Source organism: Lolium rigidum, chromosome 2 (genome assembly GCF_022539505.1).
Source record: "Lolium rigidum isolate FL_2022 chromosome 2, APGP_CSIRO_Lrig_0.1, whole genome shotgun sequence".
NCBI classification, from domain to species: Eukaryota; Viridiplantae; Streptophyta; class Magnoliopsida; order Poales; family Poaceae; genus Lolium; species Lolium rigidum.
Window position 1 is genome coordinate 211615013 of NC_061509.1, and position 10055 is coordinate 211625067.

Below are 10055 nucleotides of genomic sequence, written 5' to 3' on the forward strand. Positions count from 1 at the left end.
TACGCATGCATGCACAAATAGACGAATCTGTCGATGTCGGCGAAATCATTTCCAAATTTGAAAATTCAAAATGTTTTATCTCACAAACGATAACTCCGATTTAAGATTCGCTTTCACCAATAAATCCGTCTCGACGAGATCTTCAAAACTAGCACCCATGTTGATATGTTTCGAGAAACTTTTTTCGGGCTAAAAGTTATCAACCCTCTCTACCTGAATAATCAACCCATCCGTACTTGAGTGATGAACGGTAAATGTATAAAATTATCAACCTCAAAGTTATTTTTATTTGAAACATTTTAGCGAATCTTTTTTAGTTTAGAAGCTATCAACCCGGTGTCCTGTTATTTATCAACGGTAAATATAAATAAGTACCAACCCTAAAAATCTAATTTTATTTCGAATATTTGGTGACTCTTTTTAATTTACAAGTTATCAACCCGATGTTCCGTTATTTATCAATGGTAATTATAAATAACTACCAACCATAAAAAATATTTCATTTAAAATATTTTAGCGAACATTTTTTTATTTTACAAGCTATCAACCTAGTGCCTCGTTATTTATCAACGGTAAATATAAATAAATAATAACTCTAAAAAATATTTTATTTAGAATATTTTAGCGAGTCTTTTTTAATTTACAAGCTATCAACCCGGTGACCCGCTATTTATCAATGATAAATATAAATAAATATCAACCCTAAAAATTTAATTTAATTTAAAATATGCAGGGACGATTTTTTTGTTTACGAGTTATCAACCCGGTGCCCCGTTATTTATCAACGGTAAATTTAATTTAGAATATTTTAACAACTTTTGTTAGCTTACAACTTAAAAAATAGTACTTAATTTGAGTAGCAAGTGGTAGTTCATTTGAGTTACAAGTGGATCTTCCCACCCGTTATTTCCCCCCTTAAAAACCACTAGCCCGAAAAAGGAATTATAAAAATTAATCGAAAAAACATGAATTACCGTACAAAATAACAACATAAAGGGAATTGCAAAAAAAAGAGAATTGTCAAAAGGGAATTGCAAATAAAGAGAATTGAGAGTCTGCACTCGTGCTAAAAAAAGAGCGTGCATGCATGCAGAAACTTGTGAGAGCTAGCCGTCTTTGAAAAGTTGGCTCATTAAATGCAAACCCATGAGATAGTTTATGCATGCATGCAGTATGAACGCTTTTGATTGTATGCAACATGCAAGTGGGAACATAGCTGTTAGTGTGAACACACATCTGCATGTGAATGTAAGTAAACACATGAGCTGTTAGTGTGAACACACGCATGTGAACGTAATTAAACACTGCGAGGCAAAAAAAGGATTGACTGTCGACTTCGTGCAGCGCTCACGCCGACCAAAACTGATCGCTTGAGCAATCGATTGCCAAGGAGGGGATTCGCTTAGCTTAACTACTAAGCTGAGCTGACCGACCAAAGCTGGTCTCCAAAAAGAGAAGAAAAAACGCGCAGACAAACAAACCACACAGTAGGTAGGCACACGAACACACTCGCCTTCTCTTCTCGTTTCAAACGCGCTGAACTGAAACCCTCCCATCCCAGAGAAAAAAAAGGGGAGAAAAGAAATTCAAAAGCTCCCAAACCCCTCGTCCGCCGCCGCCATGGACAGGGCCCCGCCGCGCGGCGCTCCCCGCGACGCCGTCGGCCAGCGGTGGCTCGCCGTCTTCGCCTTCCAGGCCGCGCTCTCGGCGGCCGCCTCCGTAATCCACCTCGCGGCCTCCCCGCGCCGCCGCCACGCCAGCCTCGGGGTGCCCCCGGCCCTCCTCCTCGCGCTGCACCCGCTCCTCTCCTGCGCCGCCACGGGGCTCCTCGCGCTCGCCTTCCTCATCTCCGCCTCGCCCCACCCGCGCCCGCCGCCGGTGCCGCTGCGCGCGCTCGCGGCCTTCCTCCTCGCTGCGGCCGGCGCGCTCTGCGTGGCCGCGGTGGCGTCTCTGGTCCCCGAGGACGCCGGGTGGGCCGCCGTCGCCGGGCTGGGGTTCCGCGGCGCTGTGCTGGGCGCGGTGTTCGCCGCTCACTACTTTGGGCGTGGGAGGTGGCTGCTCCAGTTCCCCGTCGTGCAGGTGAGCCGATTGGGGGGAAACCTAGGGTTTCTAGATGTACTGTTTGATTCTTCCCAAATTGCACTTTGGGTTTGACTTGTCACGCTTAGGATTCATATTACTAGGATTAGGATTAACTGCATAAGTGCATAGGAATGATTTGTTGTGTTGCTGACTTCTGTTATTGAGTCATAGGAAGGAATATGTTTTGTTATATGTGGCTTCAACCACTGGTATTTTACCCTACTATGGTGTTTGACCAGGAGAGGGGATGGCTTCTAGCATTGTTGCATTATTTGGATCAATATTTATTGGACACACATCTACTTTTAAGTTTGAAATTCGAATGAGATAATTGATAAGACTAATACGAGCACTGTCTGTACATTTCTGAGGATATCGTTATGGCCAAATTCCAGCCAGACACTTTGTTATCTTCACTGTTACTTGTAGAGATTCGTTTGCCTGTAATGCTCTCTCTTTTTTGAGTTTTCTTTAGTATTTTTTTATTTATAAGTGGGAACATGATGGGGGTTAATCAGATCTTAGGGCAATTGTAATTGTTCAAAGCTAAGTTTGGTTAGTTTTGAGCCCTTAATAGTCTTCGACTTGCTTGCTTGTTCACTTGCTATCTTACAATTCTTCACAGCAGTTACTTCAGTATGTTGCCAGTTGCTTACTTCTGACTTTGTTAAATTATCCAGCGACCTCTGTTCTATGGATTGAAGATGGGGCTCCTACCATCTATGAAAAGGGCTCTAAAGGTGTCGCTTCAGGCCTTCTGCCTTTCATTTGTCCTGATTTTCATTCTTCCCCAGCAATTCAGAATTGGAGGATCCATTGGAAGCCAAATTATCACCCAAATCGGCATCTTTATGGTGACCACGGGTGTTTCTTTCTGTTGGGAAATAAGCCATCATTTTGTCCAGGTTCGTTCTCAGCCATTCAAGTCAAACAACATCCTATTAGATGTTCCGTTCTTTCACTGTCTCGATTCTGCCGCTTGACTTTTGTGGAACTTTAAATCTTTAATACAACTGCTTCCAACAAATTTCAGGTTGTGCATACAAGAAGGTGCAGCTTTACTCCACCTCAGAGCACTGCCGCTGCAGAGACTAATCCTACTGATTATATCCTTGAAACACTGGAGCTAAGTGATCCACGGTCGCTCATGCAGTACCTTGCCTTCCAAGATTTGTGTGCAGTATCTGAATGTAACATAGAACCTTGGCGCCGGGGTGCCTTCTTCGAGGAATCTGGTGAAACTTACAAAAGAATTGTGACAGCCTGTTTGAAGCCACTTGAGGACTTCACTACAAAAATTGCTGAAGCGCTCGAAGGGTTTTCTAGCGATAAGCCAGAACTATTGTCACAACAATCTAAGCTCTATGGTGCATTTAGTGATGCACAGGTAATTCGACAATCATTTTTCTGCACTTCTTAACTTGTACTAGGTTGTTCTGTCTTTTTCCAGTTGTCAGTATTGTCTTTTTCTTTTCGTGTAGTTAATGAAACCTTCTTGTCATTGAGGACCATCATCCAGCAAATAGTTTGTACCTACTGTTATGTTTGTGCCTGCATTATTTGCTTGGCATCCATGATAAATTATTTAGAGTTGAATAAGAATAGGCCATGCTTTGAAGATGTTGAGTTGGTATAAATCAAGCATACATGTATACTGATTGGTTAGTCACAGACATACATAATGAACTCAAGATCTGCATAAAGGATCACATGATCAGGAAGATTCTGCACTAGCATTCATTACTGATTAGATTATGTTACGTAGATTATGGAGTATGAATATGCAAGTATGCACATGTAATCTCCTTCATGAAGGTTTGATAGCTTAATGTGGAGTGCTCAAGTGTCTAAGGCGTTTTAGAACTGATGGTTATTATTGACAGCTGGTATATGTGGACCAAATGCATTCTTCTAGTATACAGTAATTGGATTATTAGGATTGTTAACTCTAATAAATTCATAGTGCGAGATTCCAGTGAGATAATAGGTATGCATATGGGTCGCCTGTTATGATTATGGATATTAGCTGTGGGCATGCTTTCTGCAGTTATGGGGAAGTTAGTGTGATTTGTGGAATATGGTACATGTGGAGATGTCCTAGCGTGACTGTATGACCAAATTGGTCATTCACTCGTATATAGATGTCATGTGGTCTGGATCATGCAAGGGCTGTTAAATAGTAGCCCGCCGTTTACTTGTGGAGCATGTTTTACCTCAGAACCAGCGGATAGCATTGTACCAGAAAAAATCTGTTCCTCTAGGAGAGAATTATGACATGACTATTGTCGACCTGTATTGTAAATGAAAAATGATCGGCCAATATCAATATAGCTTATAAGTGAATATGTTTGATTTTCATTCCTACATTTTGCTCATATAAGTTATAATTCTAATTCCTGTTACCTACTACAAGCACCATATGCCAGGAATGAGGGCTGCTTAGCTGAGCTGGTGTGTAGTATTCACAGTGATTTTTTTTGAGAGTCACAGTGATTTGTTAGAGTATATCTGGAAGCCAGAAACCGTGAGCCATGATGTTCAGTTCAACAGCAGTTCGAATTTATTTTATATACTACCTCCATCCCAAAGCTTAAGGCTTATTTTTTTTTTTTGAAAAGTCAAACCAAGTAAAGTTTGACCAAACCTTCAGAATAACCTATGAACAAATATAATATTTTGTAGATACCGTACGAAAATATATTTTATTATCTACTTAATGATATTAATTTTGTACTTTGCATGTTAATGATTTTTGGTAAAAGCTTAGTCAAACTTGACATAGTTTGACTTTCTAAAAATAATATTAGCCTTAAGCTTTGGATGGAGGTAGTATATAGGGTCCATTACATATATTGTTATGCCTACTTATAAGAAACATACATAATGAGTTAACCTTTTGAAGATGTAGCTTACTTCCATTTGGATTTTGCGATGAATGTAGCTTAACATCAGGACAGATTCGTGTGGTTTAGTAGCATTCAGAAACTTTACTTATGTTCAGTAGGCATGTTTCAGAACAAGTTCAGTCAAATACATTCCTTAGCTTTACTTGCCATTAGATTGTTTAAGGGTTAAGGCCATGAAATGTGTTATGTGCCTGGTGGTGTATCATTTCCATTTCACATAATCCAAATGTTACTTCATTCGGTTGTGCCTAATGATGGATTGTTTTGTGTGACCTATAAATGTAGATATGCTCATGGTGTGCTCGGACATTGGCGACATTGACTGCACGCTCACGGCGAGAGGATCGGTACGGAGTTGCTCAACTCACTGGCTGCAATGCTGCTGTGATGTCTACGTTGCTGTCTGCGCTGGTTGCGGTCGAAGCATGTCTAGGAAAGAAAACTAACCCGCAACCTGTGCACTCACTGGGTCCAGCAAGCATTAGGTGGGGCAACTTCTCCACAGCAAAAAAGGGCAACATAACTGCCATTGCAAGCACACAGAGAGGCGGTCTGCACACTAAAGCTTATTTGATGGCTGATGTTTTCCGGACTTCAATCTATCAGATAGTTTCAGCCTTCCTGGATGACATGCGGGCAAATGCAAAATCTTCGAGTCTGGAGAAGAACTGGATCAGTGAAGGAAGAAAACCTATATTTGGGTCACCTGCTGTGTTGGTTCAGAAGCTGAGCCTGTTTACTGAGTACCATGCTGTATGAGCATTGCGTGACGCCTCGCAGATCCTTGCTAGCGCAACAGCCCATACTTTTGGTGAAGGAATTTTGTTTTGGACCGAAACTGGTAAAGTTTGGAACTGTTGACGCTACTATCTCATTGAGGTCCAGGAAACCTTGTATTTGGCACTATGATCTGCTGCGGAGAAGGCACTTTCCATTCACAGTCTATTGAAGGACAAGGACCATGACCTGTTATTGCTGTGAGCCCCTGCGAAACAATCTCATTATTCTTCATTTGTTCGGAGCAAATGGAATTTACCACTCAATTCTGTATTGTATTCGGAGATGTTAGTTTCATATAGCCTGGAATAGTTGTCAAATTATGTTGCCATGGTATGAAAGATGCTGAAATGCTTTGGGGTATGAGTCCACTTGATTGGCTGGTCAGGATGGTCTCACTTAACCCTGTAACTTGCTACGCACTAGTTACAGTCAAGTTGGAATTGTTTTATTTACATGCTGATGAAGCTTTTGTTCATCTGCATCGACTGGTTCCTGCTGATAACTGTGGCGACTTGTGTTGTCTGAGTTAGTAGCATTGCTCTTTTCAATAGCGGATTAATGATTGTATGGTAGGAAGGATGCTGAAATGTTTTGGGCCGTCAGTCCAGTTGGCTGGCTAGTCAGAATGGTCGCACTTAACACAAATTTGCTGCGCACTAGTATTTCTAGTCAGGTTCGAATGGTTTTGTTTTATATGCTGATCATGTTCTTGCTGTTCATGCGCATTTACTGGTTCCTGGTGGTAGCAGTGGTAATCGGCTGGACACCAACGTCTGAGCTAGAGTTAGTGAAGCATCCTTTTTCAAGAATGCCTTGAATAACGGGGAGAGTTTATAAATCTTCAAATTCAGAATTCATACGGTTGAAGTTGTATGGTATTTCCATTGAAGTAAACATTCAAATTCGGCCGTGCATTTCCTGTACAATCTCTTCTTACTGCAAAGAACTCGGAACACAGTGGAGAAGAAAACCAACGCCGCTGCCTCTGCCGCGTCAGTGCTAGCTGACCCAAGCCGAGGATCTGATCTAGCTAACGACTAGAGCGTTTCCTATGATCATCCTCCTCGGCGATCCGCCGCCGCCGAGCACCGAGAGGGCGGCCCTGGCAGCCGCCTTCCTGGCGGCCTTGGGGCAATGCCGGCGCGGCGAGAGGACCCGGTCCCGGCGCGCGTGGAGGCCGCCCCCGCAGCTCCGCGACGGCTTGATGCGCTTCCTGGCCGGCTTGGCCAGGTCCTCGAGGGATCCCACCGCGGCCAGCGACGCGAAGGACTGCGACTTGCCGTCGAAGAACCTGGACAGCCCCCTCCTGCAGAAGCACAGCACAAAGGAAAGCAGCGTTAGTTAGCTCAGCCTCTTACACTGCTTCAGAAGGTCAGATCAAGAAGGTAAACAACGTACTTGATGGGGAGGTGCGTCATTAGGGCGGACATCTCGAAGAGGTCGTCGGCGGAGGAGGATGACGAGGAGGTGGAGCTCGCGTCGTCGGCGAGGTCGGAGGAGGAGGAAGCCGCGGAGGTCCTGGAGGTCGCCTCGTAGTCGGAGTCGGAGCCGATGTCGTCGTCGTCCTCGTAGGCGATTTTGGGCGCCATCCAGGCCGCGCGGCCGAGCAGCAGGTACGCGTCCATCTGAGTCGCCATGCCGAGCAGAACAGATGGGCGAACAGATGAGAGAACCGAAAGCAAGTAGTGGATCAACGGAAGATTGTGGTTGTGTTTCCGTCGCCGAGGGAAGATTGTGGTCGATCAACGCAAGTAGTCGATTATAAAGGGGGAGGAGGAGGGGGTGAGTCACTGGGGGGAGGAAGATAAGAAGGGAGGAGGAGCGCGGCTAGAAATAAGGGGGCGAGCGGGCGGAGGGGATAAAAGCGCAAGTAAAGTAAATGCTGGTAGCCGGCAGTACCGTAGATTCGGCATTATCTCCTTCCTTCATTAGTGTCTTTCCTCTATTCGTTTCCTTTGTTTACTACCTTTTGGATGAGAGGGACGCGGCGGGGTGGGGAGTGGATAAGTCCTCCACATGGTCTCCCTGCGTGCAGCGTTGGAGGCCGTGTGTGCGCTGAGCTGACTGTGCCTGCCTGCCTGCGCGGCTGTGCTTGGTCGCTCCGGCAAGGGGGCGTCCACACACTTGAACTCCTACCCGCGCCACGCGGGGTTTCCCAGTCCACTTGCTCTGCGTTCACGATGACTGGTACACTAGCCAAGTACGGGGTGACTGGTACACACTAGCCATTAGGACTTCTCCCTTTCGGATGACCTGGAAGGCTGGAAAGCTGTGGCATCCCCATCTTGTCTGTACTTTGTTTCATGAAAGTTACTGTGCCTATCGTCCACTCTGCTCTGTAGTCTGTACTATTGCAGAGTAATTGTATCCACGAAAATGAAAAATGTTTACAATTCTATTAAGGGAAATACTTTTGTACACCCACGCATGGGTGTGGGTGTTTCCATCACCGTCCATTTATTCCTTGAGATTCGTGCCCACCATGGTAGATGGAAAGATTCCTTTCTCTCTCCTCTTTTTATCCGAATCTCAAAGCACAATGGACGGTGCTGAAACACCCACACCCATGCGTGGTGTACAAAATCCACTCCTTTGTACACCCACGCATGGGTGTGGTGTTTCCATCACCGTCCATTTATTCCTTGAGATTCGTGCCCACCATGGTAGATGGAAAGATTCCTTTCTCTCTCCTCTTTTTATCCGAATCTCAAAGCACAATGGACGGTGCCGGAAACACCCACACCCATGCGTGGGTGTACAAAATCCACTCTCTTCTATTAAACTCAGAAACATCATTTTCAAAAATTTAAAATGCCGAAGAAACCGACCTGGTAAGTGAGGGTGAGCGGAAGAGGCGGTCAGGAGAAGCGGTGGACAGAACACATCTAGGGTTCCGTTCTCCTCGGTGGCGACGTCGTCGGTTCGCTCCGCCTCCGGTGCCCTTGGGGCCTTGGGGAGGTGTGGCACACCACGGACCCTCACCGGTGGGGAGTTTTCGTTCTCTTTTAGATTGTTTTCCAGTGTCTTTTTCGGGATGACGCGTGGAGTTGCGTGTCCGGTGGATCTCTTGGGGTACGATCGGTTTTCCTATTAGTTTGTGTGGTTTTATACCAGTCTCTTCCGATCTATGTTGTCATCGTTGACGATGGTTGCTACTCTGGTGCAATTGTCGTTTGGGTCCGTAGCACGATGATTTCCCGCATATGTACTACAACAAGCTCTACTATGACAAGCTTTATCAACCTCCGGTGATGGAGGGGCGAAGATGGCGGCGCGCCTTCCGCTTGTGCTAGTGTTTGTGGTCTTCGCTAGGTGACTAAGTACCTATATGTAATTTTTATTGCTATTTATACTACTCCCTCCGGTCCGAAAAAAGTGTCTGATAGCACAGTCTAATTAATTTTTACAATTAACCCCTTCTAAACTAATGAAAAGAAGCACAACCCCTCCCGATCGGGAATTCAAATTTCAAAAAGAGCTCCACCACCTAGCTCGCGATCTGATCGATCGCGTAGCTCGCGGATCGCTCGCCCAGCTCGCCTCCGGCCCTCTGCGAGCGGCGGATCGCTCGCCCAGCTCGCTCGCCTCCGGCCCTCCGTCCTCGCGATCTGATCGCCCAGCTCGCTCGCCTCCGGCCCTCCCCGCTCGCGATCTGATCGATCGTGCAGCTCGCGGATCGCCCAGCTCGTTCGCCTCCATGCTCAATCCAGCCAGCTCCCATGATCAGCAGCTTCGCACAGCACCTCCGTGCAGCTCCCGTGATGGCTTCTTCATCCCCACGTAGCTGATCAGCTCGCTGTCCTAGCCGGAACAATCTGTTCCAGCCATGGCTGGAGGAGGTACCAGCTCCGGATCCCAGCCAGCGTCTCCTCCAGCCAGATCGCGAGCTCCTCCGCAGTTCCTTCTCCCTCCTCCGGCCAGTTCTTCGAGCTAGTTCCTCCAGAGTACTTCATGGCCCCTCCTCCGGCCAAGATTTCCTCCGCGGCTCCCGCCAGCTCCTCCATGCCAGCGCCTCCTCCACGCCAGCGCCTACTCCGGCCAGCTCGTCCTCCACCAATGATGGGGCATCAAGTTCTTCCTCCTCCACCTCTGGATCATCTTCTTCCACCTCCAGATCATCATCTTCCTCCTCCGCCTCCGGATCTTCTTCCACCTCCGGATCATCATCATCCTCCTCTGCCTCCGGATCTTCATCCTCCTCCAGATCAGCATCAGGTACTCCTGCACCACATCAGTCTACACTCATGGTTACCACAGTTGGTTAAACTAAAGTTAATCAAAAAATTA

General features: G+C 46.1%; 2 protein-coding genes across 2 annotated transcripts; one reads left to right on the plus strand and one right to left on the minus strand.

Moving 5' to 3' along the window:
- Nucleotides 1-1605: 1605 nt before the first annotated feature.
- Nucleotides 1606-6136, plus strand: LOC124688067. Its single transcript, XM_047221785.1, has 4 exons — nt 1606-2079; nt 2763-2987; nt 3116-3469; nt 5274-6136. The coding sequence occupies exons 1-4, from the start codon at nt 1621-1623 to the stop codon at nt 5745-5747; spliced, it is 1512 nt and encodes a 503-aa protein (XP_047077741.1). The 5' UTR covers nt 1606-1620; the 3' UTR covers nt 5748-6136.
- Nucleotides 6137-6606: 470 nt separating this feature from the next.
- On the minus strand, nt 6607-7423 carry LOC124688068 (protein OXIDATIVE STRESS 3 LIKE 2-like). Its single transcript, XM_047221786.1, has 2 exons — nt 7167-7423; nt 6607-7074 (listed from the first exon to the last, which is right to left on the minus strand). The coding sequence occupies exons 1-2, from the start codon at nt 7403-7405 to the stop codon at nt 6795-6797; spliced, it is 519 nt and encodes a 172-aa protein (XP_047077742.1). The 5' UTR covers nt 7406-7423; the 3' UTR covers nt 6607-6794.
- Between the last annotated feature and the right edge of the window lie 2632 nt (nt 7424-10055).

What these genes read in the sequence shown, in the direction of transcription:
- LOC124688068 (XM_047221786.1), bottom strand. Translation starts at nt 7,405, where the DNA reads ATGGCGACTCAGATGGACGCGTACCTGCTGCTCGGCCGCGCGGCCTGG. An exon ending in ATGACGCACCTCCCCATCAA is followed by an intron (nt 7,075 to 7,166) that starts GTACGTTGTTTA and finishes GTGCTTCTGCAG; the next exon opens with GAGGGGGCTGTCCAGGTTCT.
- LOC124688067 (XM_047221785.1), top strand. Translation starts at nt 1,621, where the DNA reads ATGGACAGGGCCCCGCCGCGCGGCGCTCCCCGCGACGCCGTCGGCCAG. An exon ending in TCCAGTTCCCCGTCGTGCAG is followed by an intron (nt 2,080 to 2,762) that starts GTGAGCCGATTG and finishes TAAATTATCCAG; the next exon opens with CGACCTCTGTTCTATGGATT. An exon ending in TAAGCCATCATTTTGTCCAG is followed by an intron (nt 2,988 to 3,115) that starts GTTCGTTCTCAG and finishes AACAAATTTCAG; the next exon opens with GTTGTGCATACAAGAAGGTG.